This window comes from Trachypithecus francoisi, unplaced genomic scaffold (genome assembly GCF_009764315.1).
Source record: "Trachypithecus francoisi isolate TF-2019V2 unplaced genomic scaffold, Tfra_2.0 Lachesis_group13, whole genome shotgun sequence".
In the NCBI taxonomy this organism is placed as follows: domain Eukaryota; kingdom Metazoa; phylum Chordata; class Mammalia; order Primates; family Cercopithecidae; genus Trachypithecus; species Trachypithecus francoisi.
In genome coordinates this window covers 33,308,294-33,330,689 of record NW_022681458.1, presented here as the reverse complement: position 1 = coordinate 33,330,689, position 22,396 = coordinate 33,308,294, and the positions used below count along the sequence as shown (strand labels likewise).

The following is a 22,396-nucleotide window of genomic DNA, read 5'->3' as shown; positions in this document are numbered from 1 at the left end:
CCTATTTAATAACATTTCAATTAAAAATTAAGGGTTCCTTTTTAAGCCTTCTCCCAATCCTCATCAGTACCCCTTCTTCCCAAGCAAAAAAAAAGGTAATTGTTAAATGTTGTCAAGTTTTTTTGGGGGGGTGGGGACGAGGAGGGCCAGCTAGAGATGACAGCCATTTACCAGCCTATGTGGAAGTATGTTTGTGTTTTAACTGCTGGGACAGCTGCACCAGAGTTAACTGGGTGCATGTCAACACTGGATACACCACAAGACATGGGACCAGGAAGGAGGGACTGGAGTTCGGCTTCTGTGGATGCTCTTGGGGGCACTCCTAATTATCTGTGTGTGCCCTGACAAACTGGTCCCCTTCCTTGGGATAGGAGCAGGGGAATATCTCCTCCATTTTGGGGTAGCATAAATCTCACTTTGAATTTCAATAAAAGCACCATATGTATGCCTGTAATCCCAGCTACTTAGGAGGCTGAGGCAGGAGAATCACTTGAACCCAGGAGGCAGAGGTTGCAGTGGGCCGAGATCATGCCACTGCACTCCAGCTTGGGCGACAGAGAGACTGTCTAAAAAAAGAAAAAGCACCATGGAATGAGACTATATATTATATGAAGTCTTTGACCCAAACATTAGCTTACTGACCCATAGCAAGTGAAGAAGTTCATACCTGGAAATCTAATAGTCCATCACCAAGAGATAGGCCAGACACGATGCTCTTATTGTAGCTATTGAAACCAGGAAAATGAACCTGCTGCAAACTAGCAGAACTAAGTATGTGCAGGGGGAAAAGGTTTGCTTCTCAAATATTATGGCAAAGAAGCAAGAATTCCTGGCTGCAGACAGTTTCCTGTTCTGGAATGCTGATGATGTGAGACCAATTAGAGACAGGCCCAATGGCTTTGTCTGCACCCTTCCAGATTCTAGCTGCACACAGGGAGGTCATAGGAAACTGCTAAAGGCCCCTGCCCCGTGTTGAGGTCACTGAAATGCTTCTGCTATGTTCATGTTGGGTTCTTCTCCTGCTGCATTTTTATTTTTGGCTCAGGCAATGGCCTCAGATATTTCACTTGGATTGAAATTCAGGCTTCAGTTTGGTTGGATCTCTGACAAGCAAAAGGACAGGCCTGCAGAGCAGGGCAGAGCCTTGGCTGGTTTCCACTCTGCAGAGCCCACAACGAATGGGGTGGGGCTCAGAAATAAGTGCACGTTATCAGGCATGTGAGTGCTGTTTTGCGTATGGTTACTATGCAAGGCACCCCACACAGGCACTAGCTATTATTGTTTTTTCCAAAAAACCAAGATGATTACTTAAATCTCTTAGCTAAGGAGGGTACTTACTGGATCCTGGTTATTTAAATGTTTTGGGTTGGTGTTTTCTTTTGTTATTGTGTAAGTAAACATAAGCAAACAATTTGTAATTTGCTTGAATAGGAAATCAGCCAATATCATGTATAGTTTATGCTTCCATGTGAACCTATGTGCTATGCATGTACTTATACACAGGATACTAGACATTCTAAGGTAAAATGAATTAAATATGATTAATAGGATTAATTTAGCCGTGCCCGGCTAAATTAAGCCATAATTCCAGCACTTTGGGAGGCTGAAGCAGGCAGACTGCCTGAGGTCAGGAGTTTGAGACCAGCCTGGCCAACATGGTGAAACCCTGTCTCTACTAAAAATACAAAAATTAGCCGGCGTGGTGGCTCATGTTTGTAATCCCAGCCACTTGGGAACCTGACGCAGGAGAATCGCTTGAACCTGGGAGGCGGAGGTGGCAGTGAGCTGAGATCGCACCACTGCACTCCAGTCTGGGCAATAGAGTGAGACTTCATCTCGAAAAAATAAAATAAAATAAAATTACAACAGTTCTCCCATTGTGTGTGTTTTTGTTTGTTTGTTTGTTTGTTTGTTTGAGATGGAGTCAGGCTGGTCTTGTACTCCTGACCTCGTGATCCACCCGCCTTGGCCTCCCAAAGTGCTGGGATTACAGGTGTGAGCCACGGTGCCCGGCAAGTTTTCCCTTTTTTTTTTTTGAGATTAAGTCTCGCTCTGTCGCCCAGGATGGAGTGCAGTGGCGCAATCTCAGCTCACTGCAACCTCTGCATCCCAGGTTCAAGCGATTCTCCTGCCTTAGCCTCCTGAGTAGCTGGGATTACAGGCATGTTCCACCACACCCAGCTAATTTTTGTATTATTAGTAGAGACGGAGTTTCACCATGTTGGTCAGACTGGTCTCAAACTTCTGACCTCGTGATCTGCCCGCCTTGGCCTTCCAAAGTGCTGGGATTACAGGCGTGAGCCACTGTGTCTGAGTTCTCCCTTTTTTTTTTGAGACAGAGTTTAATTCTTGTTGCCCAGGCTGGAGTGCAGTGGCACAATCTCAGCTTACTGCAACCTCCGCCTCCTGGGTTCAAGTGATTCTCGTGCCTCAGCCTCCTGAGTAGCTGGGATTACAGGTACCTGCCCCCACGCCCGGCTAATTTTTTGTATTTTTAGTAGAGACGGGGTTTCTCCATGTTGGTCAGGCTGGTCTCAAACTCTTGACCTCAGGTGATCCGCCCGCCTTGGCCTCCCAAAGTGCTGGGATTACAGGCGTGAGCAATGCTCAGCCTCGAGTTCTTCCATTTTTATTAAGTCAGTCAGTAAGAAAATAATAGATATAATATAATATAATATATATAATATAATATAATATAATATAATAACTGGAGGTTTATCTGGTTCCAGAGCTAGTAAGCCTATTTGATTCTAGTGTTTTCGTGAATGTGGCCCCATTTCTGTTACTAGCAACTTGGTCCTTTAAGTTACTCAACACGTGCCCAAATACCTGCTAAGACCCAAATCCGGGAACAACAATTGGTATGTCCTGCAATGATCTTTTTATCTACACTTTAAGGCCCAGAGTTAATTAAGGAGAGGCTTTCCCTGATGGCAGCCCACAAAGCATTTGCACTTTTAGTTTGTAAACCAAGTTCAGCTAAATAACTTTGACAAAAGCTTTACTTACATCTTGGCTTTAAAATAGAATGTAAATAAGGGTTAATTAATTCATTTGTTAATTGTTAATTGTGCTACCTTACTGGGGACGTTAACTCACTGTCATCCTTTGTGCAAATGCTTAATGAGTGCTTCTTGCTAATTTGTGGATGGTGACCGAACTTCTCAGTTATATTCTAACAATGCGTATAAAATTATAATAGATTTCACCTTGATGAAATAGTTTTCTTGGGATAGGGAAAATGAATATTTCTGATGCTTCTAAGTTTTTATTTTAAGGTTCATCTGGTAATTAATATAATTCTCAAGAAACAAATACCCACCTTGGTATTTAGGCAAATCTGTTTAATATTAGACAAAGTAAAGGAACTGATGGAGGATTTCAACATTTTCAACCATTTCTGGGAAAAAGTTAGACTATATTATAATTGTAGCCATAGAGAACTATAAACAGGAGAAATGGTTTTCTGTAGAAATTCCTAAAGTGGTTTAAAATGCCTAAGAGCCCAAGGGGTGTTTAGAATTGTCTTGCTACATCTAAGATGAAGGGAGTGAATATGAGATTATTAGGCCAATGCAGATTCAAACAAATGATCTTGGTTTATATATGAACTTCTCATGATTTATCAATCTACCTTTTTAATGTAAAATTGAAACACTTACCTGGCAAGTTTTTGAGGTAAGTCTTTTAAAAAGAAATAATAGAGTCCCATTCAGAGTCTTGGGTGCGTATCCTCCTGTTACATTATTATTTCTTTTCATGAGCAGCATGATTAGTTGCTTAGGAATAAGTTACTGGTTACTGACGTAAATTTAGGAGAAAGGCATTTAAATAAAAGACCTAAACTGTTTTGCCATTACTTTAGATTATTCTATTTGTCTCTCTAAGACAATGCTCTTAAAAGATGGTAACCATAATTTTCTAATACTCAATTTATTCTAGGCTGGTTGTGCTGAAAGTGTGGTTCCTGGACCAAATGTGATGCAGCCAAGCCAGCATCACTAGAGAATGTGTTAGAAAGGAGTTCAAGACCTGGGCAACATAGGGAGATCCCATCTCTACAAAAATAGAAAAAAATTAGCTGGGTATGGTAGTGCACACCTGTGGTACCAGCTCCTGGGGAGGCTGAGGTGGGAAGATTGCTTGAGACTGGGAGGTCGAGGCTGCAGTGAGCCGTGATGGTGCCACTGCATTCCAGCCTGGGCAACAGAGTGAGACCCTGTCTCTAAATAAATAAATAAAATAAAGGCTAATTATTGGGTCTCCTTCTAGACTTAGTGAATCATAAACTCTGGGGTGGGGCCCAGCAATCTGTGTTTTAACAAGTCCTCCTTGGAATTCTGATGAACACAAAAGTTTGAGAACTACACTTCTAAGTTAACCATTGGTAAGGACAGCAGGACTCTTATTTGTCATATAATATATTTAAAACAAAAAATATGAACTTTGCAAAATGAAAATAGGAGATGATATTAACTAATGTGGGTTTTGTTTTTTGTTTTAGAGACAGGGTCTTGCTCTGTTGCCCAGGCTGGAGTGCAAGTGTGATCATAGTTCACTGCAGCCTCAAACTGCTGGACTCAAGGGGTCCTCCCACCTCAGCCTCCCAAGTATTAATAGCTAGGACTACAAGTGTGTGCCCCTACGACTGGCTAATTAAAGAAAACATTGTTTTTGCAGAGACAAGTTTCTGCTATATTGCCCAGGCTGGGCTCAAATTCCTGGCCTCAGTGGATCTTCTGCCTTGGCCTCCCCAAGTGTTGTGATAACAGGTGTGAGCCACCATGCCCAGCAACTATTGTTTTTACATAGGACTTTACATTTCACATCTATTAATACTTTCTCATAATAGGTTAAAATCTAATTTTGCTTTAATTATAATATGGAGTTGTTCATGCAGTTTTTGGCCATTTGCATATTCTTTCAGTAAATTGGTTCATGTTCTCTGCCCATTTTCTATTGATATTTTACAAATTTTTATTATTTATTTATTTATTTTTGAGACCGAGTCTCGCTCTGTCACCCAAGCTGGAGTGCAATGGAGCGATCTCGGCTCACTGCAACCTCCGCCTCCCAGGTTCAAGCGATTCTCCTGTCTCACCCTCCCCGAGTAGCTGGGACTACAGGCACCTGCCACCACACCCAGCTGATTTTTCATTTTTATTTTTAGTGGAGACGGGGTTTCACCATGTTAGCCAGGATGGTCTCGATCTACTGACCTCGTGATCCGCCCACCTCGGACTCCCAAAGTGCTGGGATTACAGGCATGAGCCCCTGCACCCGGCTATTTTACTAATTTTTAAATATATCTTTCATATTAAGGAAATCAATACTTTGTCATGTGTTGAAATTATTTCTCCAAGTTTCCTGTTTATGTTTGTCTTTACCTATAGAATTTCAAGCATTTAACACTTTTTATGTTTTTTTTTTTTTTTTTGAGACAGAGTCTCTGTTGCTCAGGCTGGAGTGCAGTAGTGTGTTCTCCGCTCACTGCAATCTCCGCCTCCCGAGTTCAAGTGATTCTCATGTCTCAGCCTCTCAGGTAGCTGGGATTACAGGTGTGCGCCACCATGCCTGGCTAATTTTTGTATTTTTAGTAAAGACAGGGTTTCACCATGTTGGCCAGGCAGGTCTCAAACTCCTGACCTCAAGTGATCCACCTGCTTTGGCTTCCCAAAGTGCTAGGATTACAGGCACCTGGACAACTTTTTATGTATTTAAAAGCATTTTGCTTCCATGGCTTAGAAAGTCCTTTCACACTTTAATATTTTAAAAATAATAGGCCGGGTGTAGTGGCTCACACCTGTAATCCCAGCCCTTTCGGAGGCTGAGGTGGGTGAATCACGAGGTCAGGATTTTGAGACCAGCCTGACCAACATGGTGAAACCCCGTCTCTACTAAAAATACAAAAATTAGCCGGGCGTGGTGACATGCGCTTGTGATCCCAGCTACTTGGGAGGCTGAGGCACGAGAATGGCTTCAACCCGGGAGGCGGAGGTTGCAGTGAGCCAAGATTGTGCCATTGCACTCCAGCCTGGGTGACAGAGCGAGACTCCATCTCAAAAAAAAGAAAAAAAGTATATATATATATATACACACACACACATATATTCACCACCGTTTCTTTCTAGTACATTTCTAGTATTTTGTGGGCTTCATTTATTTGTACATTAAAATCTTTGATCCACCTAGAATTTATCTTGATGTAAGGAGTATGGGCAGCATTATTTTTCTTTTTCTAAATGGCTAATTAGTTCCCAATTCCTTTTATGGAATAATACATTTTTTTTTTTTTTTTGAGACGGAGTCTCGCTGTCACCCAGGCTGGAGTGCAGTGGCCGGATCTCAGCTCACTGCAAGCTCCGCCTCCCGGGTTTACGCCATTCTCCTGCCTCAGCCTCCCAAGTAGCTGGGACTACAGGCGTCCACCACCTTATCCGGCTAGTTTTTTGTATTTTTTAGTAGAGATGGGGTTTCACCGTGTTAGCCAGGATGGTCTCGATCTCCTGACCTCATGATCCACCCGTCTCGGCCTCCCAAAGTGCTGGGATTACAGGCTTGAACCACCGCGCCCGGCCGGAATAATACATTTTTTTGTTCCACCAATTTGCTATGCCACCTTTATCATGTATTAAATTCCCATATTACTTGGGTCTATTTCCATACTTTCTGAATCTTTTTGACTCTTGTTCTAGTGATCTTTGTATCCTTATTCCCATTATATTGTTTGACAATACATTTTTATACCTGATAGAAAGTCTCCATGTACATCAAATTCGATATAATTGTATATTAAATATACTAGGGAAGTTTACTGCCCCGATCTTTATATTATAGTTTTATTTATAAGGTTTATTTAAAATGAGATGCACCTGTATAATAAACACCTCAGGTAGTTAAGAATTAATCTTGGCTTTAGATATTGGACTTTCTGAAAATCTCAGATGCTTTTCATTTTTATACAAGCATAAAGGTACAAGTTTGGTGGGTTAAACTAATTAGACTAATTGTTTATATGTTTATAAAATTAGCAAACATGGTTCAATTGCTTAATAACATATAAACTTTTAATAATTAAAATTACTCTACTTTGCATGCACCAAACATGTATTACCTTGGAAAAATACTGCAATAATGCTTTCAGCCTGATATATATTAACACTGAAGGAGGGAAGGAGGGAAGGCCCGAACAGCAAAGCATATTTTAGCAGTCCCTTTCATTTAGTGAGAACATTTATTGGAACTTTTGCTTCCATTCTGCGTATTGGTAAATGTTGGATGGAACCGATAGTCACAATAATAAGAACAGTTCTGCTGCAGGCACAAGCCATAAGCTGATATGTAAGAAGTCACTGAAAACCTTATTTTTTTCAACACCACACATACTCATAAAACAGAAATATGATAGAGAAGGCTAAATAGCAGTATTTCAGCAAAGGAATCTCTCAAAGGGAGCAGCAGTCACACTGGGAGGCCAATTTGGGCTTCTAACTTAGGCTGAAACATCCAGCTGTGCTAAGTAAGAACTAAGTTTTTTCTGTTTTATTGAGATATGGTCCCATTCCATCGCCCAGGCTGGAGTGCAGTGGTGCGATCACGGCTCACGGCAACCTCCGCCTCCTGGGCTCAAGCGATCTTCCCTCCCTCTCCAGCTACCAGCGTAGCTGAAGCTACAGGTGCACACCACCACAGCTGGCTCATTTTTGTATTTTTTGGAGAGATGGGGTCTCGCCATGTTGCCCAGGCTGGTCTCAAACTCCTAGGCTCAAGTGATCCGCCTGCCTCAGCCTCACAAAGTGTTGGCCTCCTTTGGCCTCCGAAAGTGTTGACCTCCCAAAGTGTTGAGCCACTGCACCAGGGGCTTTTCCTTTTCATTGTCTTTGGGTAGCAGCCTGCCTGAGCAAACTCCCCAGACCCCCCTCTGAGAAAAAGTGAGGTAACAAACTAATTGGGGGGGGGTTAGCCTGGGAGAAGGAGACTCGAGTACTGCTTGTAGGTACTTTGTAAGTATTAAAGTCCCCCTAACTAGATCTCTCACTTTTAAACAGTATATCTTAAATGTGCTTTTAGGGAAGCCAGAGGAAGGGAAAAGTCATTTTACTTGCTGCTTTGACATTCACATCATTTCTGTCCCAAAGCCCCCGAGCTGGTGCTTATTTCAAGCACTGCAGGAAAACCACACTCCGCCCAAGAGGTTGTCACCTCAGGCCTCTGAGCTCATTCCATGCTGTGCTCCCTCCCCGACTCCTGTGTCTTCTGCTACCAAGGGAAATTTGCTTGTCTCTTTGCAATCTATAGAGTTTGAAGATTTTCTTTCCAATCATTGATATAAATTGCTTTTTCCCCAGTCTTTTCATTTAAATTTCCTTTCTCTCCACCATCAAAGATTCACTTTCTAGAAAAAAACGTGGAATTTGGGGTGGGAGTGGTGGCTCATGCCTGTAATCCCAGCAATTTGGGAGGCCAGGGCAGGAGGATTGCTTGAGCCCAGGAGTTGGAGACCAGTCTGAGCAACATATTGAGATCTTGTCTCCACAGATAAATTAACCAAGCATGGTGGCGTGCATCTGTAGTCCCAGTTACCTGGGAGGCTGAGGCTGGAGGGTCACCTAAGCCTGGGAGGTGGAGGTTGCAGTGAGTCCTGACAGTGCCACTGCACTCAAGTCTGGGCAACAGAGTAAAACCCTGTCTCAAAAAAAAAAAAAAAAAGAAAAAAAAAGAAAAGAAAAGAAAACTTCAACCTCCCAATTCTCAGAGCCAAACTAGATCTTTCAGTCTAAGTTAAATCAGTTCAAGTTAGTGGCTTCCAGTATTTCCAAGGCAGTCTTTGAACCAGGTTCATTATTTGTGTACTCTATAATGCTATTGGTTTTATAAAATAACAATTCACACATTTAGTATTCAATCCTCCTGTAGTATTCAATTCACACAAAGTAATTCATTTGTCATATGAATTACTTTTTAATGCTATCTTCCCTTGTTTTCTCATCAAAAGGCTACAAAATTCTCTCCATTAAATATAGTGGTGATGATCCCAACTACACATCAACCACCACCATAAGTGAGACTAGTTAAAGGTAGGGGGCAGAATCCTTTACCCCCTCCGGTTGGTTTGTGGGTTCCCCAGATTTCAGCACTACTGCAGTGACAAGAGGGTAGGGCAGAAAGGATTCAGCAGCCTGAATCTTCCAGTAGCTCCAGGTGTGGTTTGGAGGGAGATTCTGGCTTCCAAGGAGGTGGGAGACACGGGCAGAACACTGCTAAGCTCCCCTGGCTCTACAAAGGTTCTATGCTCTGGTATAACTTTGTACACAGAGTTAACACGGGCTGCACCTTTCTCTCTATTTTAAGTGCCCTGAAAGCATCAGGAGCTGAAAAGATAATTATTAATGGTAGCTCTAGATAGTTGTGAAGATGTTTCCTGAGGTAGCATTGTTGAGTGGTTTAAATATTCAGAATTCTGCAGGGGCTTAGTAAAGGTGTGATAATATATATTAGATACTTAAAAAAGATTTTTTTGAAAGACAAATTTAATGAGGTATTACTATTTGTACTCCTATAATTAGTTGTATGAAAGAAGTCTCAAAAATAACAAACATATATTGACAAAACCAAGATACTATTGTATCCTTTGTAATTCTAAAGCATAGAACAGTTCATTTCAGAACATACTGCTCAGTCCGAAAAGTCAACACATTTTGTTTGGAAAGGTAAATACTCCTTCTCTTCCCTATTGTGTGTTCAGGTTACTTATTTACAGTCCAATGGCGAAGAAAAAGCACATGCTAAGAACTGCCCTAAAAGATGTTTTGAAAATGAAATTATCTGAGTAGCTTAGCAAAGCTCACATTTTTTACACCATCTCTCTCCTGACATTAAAGTCTCCATTGACCCAGTAAAACACATCTGTCTCGAACATATGATAAGAATGTTAGCCATCACTCAACAAAGTCACATATCTTGGTAATGCCTACTTAAATAATGAATTTCCTGAAATCACTTTAAAAGCCATTTAAAAGAAAATATGTTAATAACTACAGATTATAGTTAAAATTACAGAATAAAGCAAACACTCTATTCATTCATGAATTATTTATTGAGCAATTACTAAGTGTTGTTTTAGATGGAGCAGTGAGCAAAATATAAAAAGTCTATTTCCTCACGGTGCTTACATTATTTCAAAACGCTGGACTGAATTGCAATTTGGATTTGTATCTAAATCCCTTTCAGTAAATAGAAAAAAAATCAGCCAACTTTACTGAAAACATCATGACAGACTATCAAACACAAATACAAAATGCTATGGCCGGGCGCGGTGGCTCAAGCCTGTAATCCCAGCACTTTGGGAGGCCAAGACGGGCGGATCACGAGGTCAGGAGATCGAGACCATCCTGGCTAACACTGTGAAACCCCGTCTCTACTAAAAAAAAAAATACAAAAAAAACTAGCCGGGCGACGTGGCGGGCGCCTGTAGTCCCAGCTACTCGGGAGGCTGAGGCAGGAGAATGGCGTGAACCCGGGAGGCGGAGCTTGCAGTGAGCTGAGATCCGGCCACTGCACTCCAGCCTGTGCGACAGAGGGAGACTCTGTCTCAAAAAAAAAAAAAAAAAAAAAAAAAACAAATACAAAATGCTGAGCAATGGAGCAGAAGCAAAGATCTTACTCCTTTTGTCAATAAAAGCTTAAAACAGTGCCATATGCCGGCTATGAAGGTCCAGAGGAGTGGTGGCTTGTCAAAAGACACACAACAAGTTAGTGGCTAGGAATGATATCGAGACTTCTTTGTTCCTATTCCAGTGACCTTTTTTTTTTTTGAGATGGAGTCTTGCTCTGTCACCCAGGCTGGAATGCAGTGGTGTGATCTCGGCTCACTGCAACCTCCGCCTCCCGGGTTCAAGCAGTTCTCTGCCTCAGCCTCCCAGGTAGCTGGGATTACAGGTACCCACCACCACACCCAGCTAATTTTTGTATTTTTAGTGGAGATGGGGTTTCACCATATTGGCTAGGCTGGTCTTGAACTCCTGACCTCATGATCCACCTGCCTTGGCCTCCCAAAGTGCTGGGATTACAGGCGTGAGCTACTGCGCCCGGCCCAGTGATCGTTTTATGGACTGGCGTGCCTGTGTTTATTCGACGGATCTTAATGATTTTAGAGCCAATTAAAATTTTTTTCCTCCAGCCTGGGCAACATGGTGAAAACCCATCTCTACAAAAAAATACAAAAATTATCTGGGCATGGTGGAGAGCACCTGTAGCCCCAGCTACTCAGCAGGCTGAGGTGAGAGGATCGCTTGAGCCTGGGAGGCAGAGGTTGCAGCAAGCCAAGATTGTGCCACTGCACTCCAGCCTGGATGACAGAGCTAGATCCTGTCTCAAAGAAGAAAAAAAAAATTATTTTTCCTTTAAAAGTATCCATTAATATAAGTTTATAGATTAAATGTGACTATTTTTCTGGTTCTGATACAATGTGATAAAAAATGCTGGATATAAAATTGTATATTCAATATGATTCCAACTTCATTTAAAAATACAGATGTGCAGAAAAAATGGAGAAATAATGGAGAATATTTTCTTTAATTTTGTGTACTTTTCAAATTTTCTATAATAAATATCAACTAATTTTATAGTTAGAAACTTGAAATGAGTTAAATGATGAACAGCAAAAAAATTAAGCTGACTGAAATGCACAAAGCTAAGATGATCAACACAATATTAACCAGACACCTAACTAGAAGCTTGGTAAGAAATGTGTCTAGGTGACAGCCATCTATTCAAGTGACCAGATGGCCTCAAAACACAATGGTGGCTTCAGCAGCTAGGACTGTGTTTATAAATGCACCATATTTATCAAGTGGCTTAATGGCATAAAGGGCCAGGTCAGCCCTGACGGTTTCACAAAAGTCTCAGCTATGTTAGCAGACATTCTGAAACATTTTGACGTGTGAATACAGAAGCCACCAGGCCAAGGTGAAATGTTATTTACCAAGTTACTCTTTGACCAAAGTTTAAAATCCAGAAAAACTAGCATTGTGCTGAAGCATTTTCATTAAAGAAAACTGTCATTGACACAATAAACACATTTAGAAGTGGGCAGTCAGAGCTGAAGAAGGGTCAAATTCCATCTGGGGAGTCATCACCCTGCCTCTGCCATGCACAAGACATGTGAGCTGTCTGGGCTTCAAGTTTCCCACCTCCAAAATGTCTAAAGGGTCCCCACAGTCCCTTCTATCTCTGTTAGTTTATAATTCTAAAACACAAGCGGGAGTCTGGTCCTCCACCATTGGTATTAGAGAACCACTGAGAAAGTTCCTCTTCAATTCCAGAGAAAGAAAAGAACGATTAGAAACAAACAGCTCCTCTGAAAAGGTACTCTACAGAGGAGCACAAGTTTCCTTTAGCTGCTTCTAGGATCCCACACCTCACTGCAATACTCACTGAGTGGCTGCTTCCCAACAAAAGCCACAGAAAGGAAATATCATTAAAAAATGGCATATACATTGGGGGAAGCTGCTCCCTCCCTGAAGCCCGGCCTAGCCAAGGCTGTTGTTCTCTATTGTTGAACAGGATGTAACAAGACTGCCAAGCGCAGCCCACAAACCTGCTAATTAGGTGCCCTGACAGTGTTTGTTTTGGAACCATTTACCAACAAAGGAATGTGTCAGGCTGATTAGGCAGAAAAGGGTATGTAATGTATGTGTATTTGAGTCCAGATGAGGGCATAATCCAGGTATTCAGTCTGTTTGTGCAAGGACTCACAAAAACGAAGGCCGAGCAAATAGGAAGCCATGGGGAAAGCCCAGCTTGTGGGCAGTGCTTCTCTCCCCTTTTCCTCAGGAGTTTTGTTCCACCTGCCTCTGTCTCCACCCCTTCCCCACCAAAAAATTCTTGCCTAAACACTTAACATGAAAGTCTCTTTCAAAAAGTGACAAACTACAACTGGTTCCTCAGAAAAATGAAAGAGTCTTTGTAAGGTTACTGACACATCTGGGGCTTGATGGTTTTTTTGGAACGTATGTGACAACTTTAGGCAAAACCATCTCCACATTCAGCTTCCCTGGAGCCTTCTCCATGCGCTGTGCCCAGGGGCAAATCTACGGGTAACAGGGCAACAGAAAACACAGCTCTTGATGGATTGATTGTTCAAGCTGTGCTGAGAACAATTAGGCATCTCAGCATCATCTATGGGAAGAAGTAGTTCTACATTTTATAATAAAGCAGATTCCTCTTTTTAAACAAGGCTTTAAAAGGTTTGAGTACAATTAGGTATTTGAAGCTTCATGTGTACATGAGCCTTAAAGAAGGGAAGAAAGTGCCAAGGCAAAGAACCAAGTCCATGCCCCAACAAGTTTAGGTCCTCAGAAGCAGGGTGGTATGGATTGCAGTGAAACGGAAAATGACAAAGACCAATTCAAAGCGTCGAGTGTGTTGGGAGGAGTCTCCATGTTCTTCAGGACAACCTGGACATTTCTGAAGTCTGGCCAGATGGATGAAAGCAATGGGGCTTGGACTAAGGTTCATGGGAGGCCTTCTTTTTTGATAAGACTACCTGACAAAACATATTTTAAAAATGAAAAAGCAGATAAACCCTGTTTAGAAGCTCATCTGCTGTGCACTTCTCCATGAGGCTGATGTTTGTTCTCAAGACTGATGTAGAAAATATTCTTTAAATGTGTGCAGACTGGCTGGGCGTGGTGGCTCATGCCTGCAATCCCAGCACTTTGGGGGGCCGAGGCGGGCAGATCACTGGAGGCCAGGAGCTTGAGACCAGCCTGGCCAACATGGCGAAACTCCGTCTGTACTAAAAATACAAAAACTAGCCAGGCATGGACGTGCCCACTTGTAATCCCAGCTACTCAGGGGGCTAAGGCAGGAGAACTGCTTGAACCTGGGAGGTGGAGGTTGCAGTGAGCCGAGATCATGCCACTGCACTCCAGCCTGGGCCATGGAGCGAGACTCTTTTGTCTCAAAAAAAAAAAAAAAAAAAAAAGGTGTACAGACTAGATGTAGTAGTAGAGTATGCTAACTCAAGTGGTAAGCGGGTAAGAATTTGGTGTTAATAAGTTCAATGCCCTGTGTGCCACCATTATTTCTTGGAGGAGGGGATGGAGTGCTCAATTACTTGTGCATAAAGAAAAACTGGCAAGCAATGCTCAGTCTACACCTCTGAATTCCAACGCTGTAAAAAACAACCCTTTTTGGAAGAGTAACCACGGAGCTGCCGATGCCCTGCGAACACAGAAGAACACGTCCTCTGATGCCTTCCCTGGTGTCAGCGAATGTTACTGACCAGGGCAGGCTTGTGCTGTCACCAGAGAAACACCTTAAATGGTACGTCAATTGCTTCAACCTTATATAGAAAGCTGCAGTGTTACCTCAGACTTGTGTTATGCTCCTCTATCTTTGGAGGTATTTTATATTCCCTTAACTAATTAGTTTATTTTAAAAACATTGTCAGTGTTCTTATGAATGCATATATACTTAGGCAAGCTTAAACCAAACAGTAAGTATTTATGTAATACTTAGTCCATTTCTTGTTGGTAAAACAGAATACCTGAGACAGGGAAAATTTATTTTTAAAGTTTATTTGGCTCCTGATTCTGGAGGCTGGGAAGTCTGGGAAACATGGCACTGGCATCTGCTCAGCTTTTGGTGAGGCCTCGAGCTGCGTCACAAACGGCAGGGAAGTGGCAGGGGAAGCAGACATGCGGAAAAGGACCAAACACAGGAGGCAACTTGCTTTCTAACAACCCCCTGTCACCGAACTAACCCATTCCCTCCAGAACTCATCCACTCCTGTCAGAAGGAGATTAATCCACGTTAACGACCTCATCACCTCTTAAAGGCACCACCTCCCAACACCTCTACACTGGGGACCAAGCTTCAACAGGTTTTTCTGGGGACAAACCATATTCAAACCATAGAAAATGCCTACCAGATGGAGGATACTAAAATCAGTTTCAGTAGAATCTTCTCATAGAATACTCACATTTAAATACAGTGCCAAGTGGCATAAAGGTCATAAAGTCTTTAAGTGCAACGTTCTTCATAGTGAAAACCCTAAGAGGATGAGTTACATGTCATACGAAAAACTCATGAAAGTCAAATGGACAGGACAGAAATGATGGAACTGATTTATCACAGTTGGTTTATTTTGTAAGTCCCATGTTAAAAATGCACACTGAGGGTTTTTAAGATGAAGTGTTTATGTACTTGTAATCTCGAAGCATTTTAAGATTCAGAAATAGCATCTTCGCAGAAATGTAGAAAGCAGGATTGTCTTCTTAGCAGCATTAGGAAGGGGATCTTAATAACGAGAGAAGATTAGGGATGTGTAAAGATGTCAGAAAGAAAGCTACATAGGAGGCAATTTAAGGATTAAAAAAAATCTAAATCCTGGGTCATTTTGTGAATGTATGTGACTTTTTTGCTTTTATATTCATTGTTTTCCCTTAAATTGTAAAGTAGTGTCAGGCTAATCTTCTGATTTGTAATTCTTAAAAGTTAGAGCCCTTCCTTCTTATTCTCAATCAAGGAGGGCATGTTTCGTCATTTCTGTTTTTTTAGGACATGGAATTTTATCATTGTTTTATCAAAATGTTTATCTCTCCCAAGGCTATGCTTTCCTTGTAGTCCTCTAGGAGGATAAATGCTTGATAAGGCTTTAGTAGAGCAGTTTTATGATTCAGGATATTCTTATTGTATTTAAAAATCTTGCAATCTGGGTTTTAGGGTTTTTCTATTTAGGTTAAAGAGAAGTATGTATTTAATTTGTGTTTGAGGCTGGGTGCAGTGGCTCATGTCTATAATCCCAGGCCGAGGCAGGTGGATCACCTGAGATTAGGAGTTCGAGACCAGCCTGGTCAACATGATGAAACCCAGTCTCTACTAAAAATACAGAAAAATTAGTGGGGTGTGCTGGTGGGTGCATGTAATCCCAGATACACCGGAGGCTGAGTCAGGAGAATCGCTTGAACCCAGGAGGCAGAGGTTGTAGTTAGCTGAGGTCGCGCCATTGCACCCCAGCCTGGGCAAGAAGAGTGAAACCATCTCAAAAAAAAAAAAGTGTGTTTGAGAAGAAAGGATATCTCAAGGTAAAACTGTCAGCATTATCTTCTGAATGGAGGGGAGTTTGCTTTGGTGCAACAAACAGGGATTTGCCTATGGAAGTCTAGTTTAGGCAGATCCTCAGCTTCATAGGCACCCCTTGCTGAACCTGACCTGCCAAGGGATGCACAGGAGGTGGAAGCTCTGCTGTTGTCTCCACAACAGTACGTTGGACATTTTACAGAAGGAAGGCATATCTTTCCCCCAAACCAATCTAATCATGGCTTACTGCTCCGAGTGTAAAGATTCCCAAGGCAGTAAATAAAATGACATCTCAAAATAGCAGTTTTGGAGAAGACTTCTTTAATGACAGAGGTACATACTTTTTAAAAATTGATTTGAGGGGGTATATGGCAAAATGTTTTGAAGACTACAGGTACAGAAGGAGCAGTGAGATATAATGGAAAAAACATGGATTTTGGAGTCAGATGTATTTGGATTCAAGTTTTGGCCTTATCTCTAGGGCCAAGTTAATTGACTTCTCTGAACCTAGGTTTCTTCATTATTAAAATGAAAGTAACACTATTTCCTCAGAGGACTGGCAGAAAAATTAGATAAGATATATAAGTTGCTGGCACTAGTACTAATAAATGTTAGTGCCATTCCCTTATAATCCCAGCACCTTCACTATAACTGCCAGAGGTGGGGTCCTAAAATACTAGGGGTATATCTTCAAATTACATAGTCATGAAACTTCCTCCTGCATAATAATTAATTTAATAAGGAAAAGCCTGAAGGAGTTGACGAATGTTTGCTATATAGCCATAATCAAATGAACACATTAAAACTGAGTATATTCTAGTACTGAAGAACATAAATCAGTGACTCAGAGTTCAACATAAACAGAGGGAACAATAGACACTGGGGACTCAAAAGAGGGGAGGGAGACAGGGAAAGGCTGAAAAACTTCCCGTTGGGTTCTATGTTCACTATATAGGTGACGGGATCAATGAAAACCCAAACCTCGGCATTATGCCACATATCCTTGTAATAAATCTATATATAGGTCTCCGAATCTAAAATTCAAAAAGAAAAAAGAAAAAACAAAACAAAACAAAAACCCAAACCCAAAAAACACAGAGCTCCCTAATACTTTTAGAAACTGTGGAACGTCTTTCTCACTCAACATGCACATCACTTCTGTGGATGATGGAGCCCTTCTGGGAGCTTCAGGTCCACCCCTCGACTGTGCTCCTCCCACACTTTCATAGAACTGCCGACTGGCCTGTCTGTACCTACTAAACTCAACTCTTTGTGAGCAAGTAGCACGCTGTGTTCACTGTGTCTCCAGAACCTAGCCCAATGCACATACATGATATGCTCAATAAATTATTTATTAGGGTCAGGCTCACATTTGTAATCCCAGCACTTTGGTAGGCCGAGGCGGGTGGATCACCAGAGGTCAGCAGTTCGAGACCAGCCTGACCAACATGGTGAAACCTCGTCTCTACTAAAAATACAAAATTAGCCGAGTGTGGTGGCACATGCCTGTAATCCCAGCTACCTGGGAGGCTGAGGCAGGAGAATCGCTTGAACCCAGGAGGCGGAGGTTGCAGTGAGCCGAGATCACGCCATTGTACTCCAGTCTGGGCAACAGGAGTGATACTTCGTCTCAAAAAAAAAAAAAAATCATTTATTAAAAGTACAGGGCCGGGTGTGGTGGCTCACAACTACAATCCCAGCACTTTGGGAGGCTGAGGTGGGCAGATCACCTGAGGTCAGGAGTTTGAGACTAGCCTGGCCAACATGGTGAAACTATGTCTCTACTAAAAATACAAAAATTAGCCAGGTGTGGTGGCGGGTGCCTGTAATCCCAGCTACTTGGGAGGTTGAGGCAGGAGAACCACTTGAACCCGGGAGGTGGAGGTTGCAGTGATCTGAGATCATGCCACTGCACTCCAGCCCTGGTGACAGAGCAAGACTCTGTCTCAAAAAACAAACAAACAAAAACAAACCAACAAACAAGTACAAACCGTTATCATGCTTGTGAAATTTTTTTTTTTTTGGACAGAGTCTTACTCTGTTGCCCAGGCTGGAGTGCAGTGGCATGATCTTGGCTCACTGCAGCCTCCGCCTGCTGAGTTTGAGTGATTCTCATGCCTCAGCCTTCCGAGTAGCTAGGATTACAGGTGTGTGCTACCACGCCCAGCTAATTTTTGTATTTTTATTAGAGACAGGGTTTCACCATGTTGGCTAGGTTGGTCTCGAACTTCTGACCTCAAGTGATCCAACCTAGGCCTCCCAAGATGCTGGGATTTACAGGCATGAGCCACCGTGCCTGACCCTGAATTTTTTTTTTTTTAACTGAACTGTAATTATGCTATTCAAGTGATATTCGGACCTGAAAGGATATTAAGTATATTTCTGAGGACACAAAAATGCCAAATTTAGCAGGATAGTCAAGGGTATGTGGTAACAAATTCACTAAATACCTTATTTCTAAAATTTTTACATACAGATTTTAAAACTTTTTTTTATGGAAAATTTCAAACATATGCAAAAGTAGAGAGAATAGTATATAACAAATCCCTGTGTACCTATCACCTAGCTGCCACAATTATTAATACATTGAAATTTCTTTTTTTTTTTTTTGAGACGGAGTCTTGCTCTGTCGCCCAGGCTGGAGTGCAGTGGCGCGATCTCAGCTCACTGCAAGCTCTGCCTCCTGGGTTCACGCCATTCTCCTGCCTCAACTTCCCGAGTAGCTGGGACTATAGGACTCCCGCCACCGCACCCTGCTAATTTTTTGTATTTTTAGTAGAGACGGGGTTTCACCGTGTTAGCCAGGATGGTCTCAATCTCCTGATCTCGTGATCTGCCCGCCTCGGCCTCCCAAAGTGCTGGGATTACAGGCGTGAGCCACCGCGCCCGGCCAATACATTGAAATTTCTTTCATCTGTATCATCCCCCTACCCCATCATCAGATAATCCTGAAGCAAATCCCACACATCATATTACTTAATCCATAAAGATTTCAGTTACAATGAGATTTTAAAATTTACTTCACTATTCAAATCTATTTTTATTTATCACATTTATTTAAAACATTTTTATAGACATGTTTTGAATCAGCAACTCAGTATTTCTGACTAAAATTTTCTTTTAATAAATTTTTTATTAGTGTTTCTTTTTGCCTTGTCACAGGGTTGTATAAACCATTCTTGATGTTTAACTGGAAACTGAACAACACCAAGAGAAAGCTCAACAGGTTTCTGAAAAGTGTTAACCTGGAATTCCAGGAAAGCTGGCCAATGTTCCTTCTGACTCAGACATTTGTACAAGCTTAGAGAACTGCATCTGATCAAGAAGAGGGAGGATTCTCCATAGTTTTTACTACTGAGTAAAGGTCCCTATGAACCTACAACTATGATAATGTGGTTATTTTGGTGAGAATCTAGCATCTTAACTATGACCACAGCTACCTTAGAGGAGTGATTCTTTTTTCTGGGATGATTCATAATCATACAGAATCCTTGAAGATACAGATTCTGGAGTTTTAAAAGCCAAGTCTCAAAAAAGATTCTGATGTACAGTCAGAGGGCAGCACCTCTGCCCCAGTCAAGGCACAAGTCCAGGAACTGAGGGCTTTAAACATGTGTGCAAAACCCAGTGCCTAGATCTCAGTTTCTAATGTCATTCTTTAACAAAAGAAACCAAGGCTCCTTGGACACATGACTGTTCCTACGATTAGGGCAGGAAATAAGTAAGATGAGCCTGGTGCATCTGGTAGTACCAGAAAGTAAGGAAATGCTGAAAACCAAACCAAATCAAAAACAAAATCCCAGTTTTGCCCCCCCCCAGCAAAAATCCCATAATGAGTGGGGTATGTCAAGGGAACAAAGGAGTCTATTGAGAGCTTGAATGGCCAAAGCTGGGACAGTCTGAACAATAAAATATAGAACTGGACTGTAACCCAAAGTATAAATGAACTATGCACAAGTCCATACTGCTATAAACAAACAACTGAAAAAAATAAGTGAGGAAGAGACACATCTCCCGTGTGGAAGGATTCTAAATAACTTTATCCATACTTGGCTCCCAAAGGGGTGGAACGTAACTCCCCACTCCTTAAGTGTGGGCTACACATAGTGACTTCCTTCCAAAGGGAACAGCATGGAAAGAGGGGGAGGAAGAGGAACTTCACGGGGAGCACCCTGACACAAACACTACAGTGATAAGTCCTGTTGATCGTATGCTCCCTTGATATGATGTGATGAAAATGGCACTACCTCTATGGCCTTCCTCCCCAAGCCCATAAAACCGACTCTACACGTAAGAAAAACATCAGGCATATCCAACAGAGATATTCTAGAAAATACTGACCAGTACTCCTCAAAACTATCAAGGTCATCAAAAACAAGGTCTGAGAAACTGTCACAGCCAAGAGGAGCCTAGGGAGGTGTGACAACTAAATATAATGTGGTATCCTGGAACAGAAGAAGGATAGTAGGTGAAAACTAAGGAAATCTGAAAAAACTATGAACTTTAGCTACAAATAATCTATCAATATTGGTTCGTTAATTGTAACAAATGTACTATACTAACGTAAAATATTAATAGGGGAAACTGAGTGTGTGGTATATGGGAACTCTGTACTATTTCTGTGATTTCTCCATGAGCCTAAAATTGTTCCAATAAGGTTTATTAAAAATTGTTCATCTTTGATCTTAGAGTCAACTGTTCAATTGAACAATTTTTAAATTTTTATTAATAATAGACTAATTTTTGGAATAGTTTTAGATTTACAGAAAAATTGGGCAGAGTTCCCATATTCCACCCCACCACCTCCTGTTGTGTTGTCTTTATTAACAACATTTTGCAATCCTATGATACATTTGTTACAAAATTAGTGAACCAATATTGATATATTATTATTAACTGAAGTCCGCCATTTCAGTTAAGGCTCACTCTGTGATGTATGAAACCACAGGTTCTGACAAATGTATAATGTCATGTATATACCACTGAAGCATCATACAGAATAGTTTCACTGTCCTACAAATCTCCTGTGTTTCACCTAGTCATCCCTCCCCAGCCCCCAAATCCCTGTAACCACTGATCTTTTTACTGTCTGTATAGTTTTGTCTTTTCCAAAATGTCATATAGTTGGAATCACATAGTACAGTATGTAGCCTTCTCAGAATGGCTTTGCTCACTTGTGATGTACGTTTAGGTTTCCTCCATGTCTCTTTGTGGCCTGACAGCTCATTTCTTTTGTTGCTGAATAATATTCCATTGTATGGATATGCCACAGTTTATGCGTTCAGGTACCGAAGGACACCTTGGCTGCTTTCAGTTTTCAGTGATTATGAATAAAGCATATGCTATAAATATCCATATGCATGCTTTTGTGTGGATATACGTTATCAACTTGTGTTATTTCGAGGTATTTTGTTTAATGTCCAAATATTTTGGGATTTTCCAGGTATCTTTGTTACTGATTTCTAGTTTAATTTCATTATGGTTTGAGAGCATACTTTGCATAATTTCTACTCTTTTAAATTTGTTCAGATTTTTTTTTTATGGCCCAGAATGTGGTCTCTCTTGGTAACTGTTCCATGTGACCTTGAGAAGAATGTGTGTTTTGTTGTTCAATGAAGTATTCTAGAGATGCCAATTAGATCGGGTTAGTTGACAGTGCTGTTGAGTTTAACTATATGCTTACTGATTTTCTGCCTGTTGGACCTGTCAGTTATGAACAGAGAAGTGTTGAAGGCTCTAACTACAACAGTAAACTTGTTTCTCTCTCCTTTCAGTTCCATCAGTTTTTGTCTTACATATTTTGACTCTATTCATACATTAAGGATTGTTACATCTTTTTGGAGAACTGACCCATCTTTATCCTTGGGGATTCTTTCTCTCTAATCTTCATTCTAAAAATGAATCTGGACACCCTTTGTTACCTAATATGGTGGAGTCAGGCAATTTTTTTTTTTTTTTTGCAACTCTAGTATCTCATTCTGAATATTTTACTCTGGATATCTCATTCTGGAGATAAAAGTAGTGAGTGAAAGTTTGTTATTATTCCTTTCAATATTCCGTAGCATTCACTGGTGAAGCCATCTGGTCTCTCTGTGGGAAGATTTCAAAATTACTAATTCAATTTCTCTACTTGTTTTAGATCTATTCATATTTCTACTTCTTGTTGAGTCAGTTTTGGTAATTTGTCTTTCTAGTCATTTGTCCATTTCATCTAAATTTGTTTAATTTGTTGGTATAACGTTGTTTATAATACTCTTTTATAATTCTTTTAATTTCTGTACCTCTTTTCATTCCTGATTTTGGCAATTTG

The 22,396-nt window shown here is 41.2% G+C and overlaps 1 protein-coding gene across 8 annotated transcripts in view; it reads right to left on the bottom strand.

Annotated features, from left to right (window-relative positions):
* The window catches only part of PLEKHM3 (pleckstrin homology domain containing M3), a 209,466-nt gene that overhangs the window by 8,775 nt on the left and 178,295 nt on the right, over positions 1–22,396 (bottom strand). Inside the window, exon 9 of one of the 8 annotated variants that reach the window (XM_033230500.1) lies at positions 14,004–14,793. The exons of the other annotated variants lie outside the window; for them this stretch is intronic. Within the exon in view, the coding sequence (XP_033086391.1) occupies positions 14,784–14,793 (10 nt within the window). The 3' untranslated portion in view covers positions 14,004–14,783. Of the gene's footprint in view, positions 1–14,003; positions 14,794–22,396 lie in introns of those variants that run through there. 8 annotated transcript variants of the gene reach the window in all.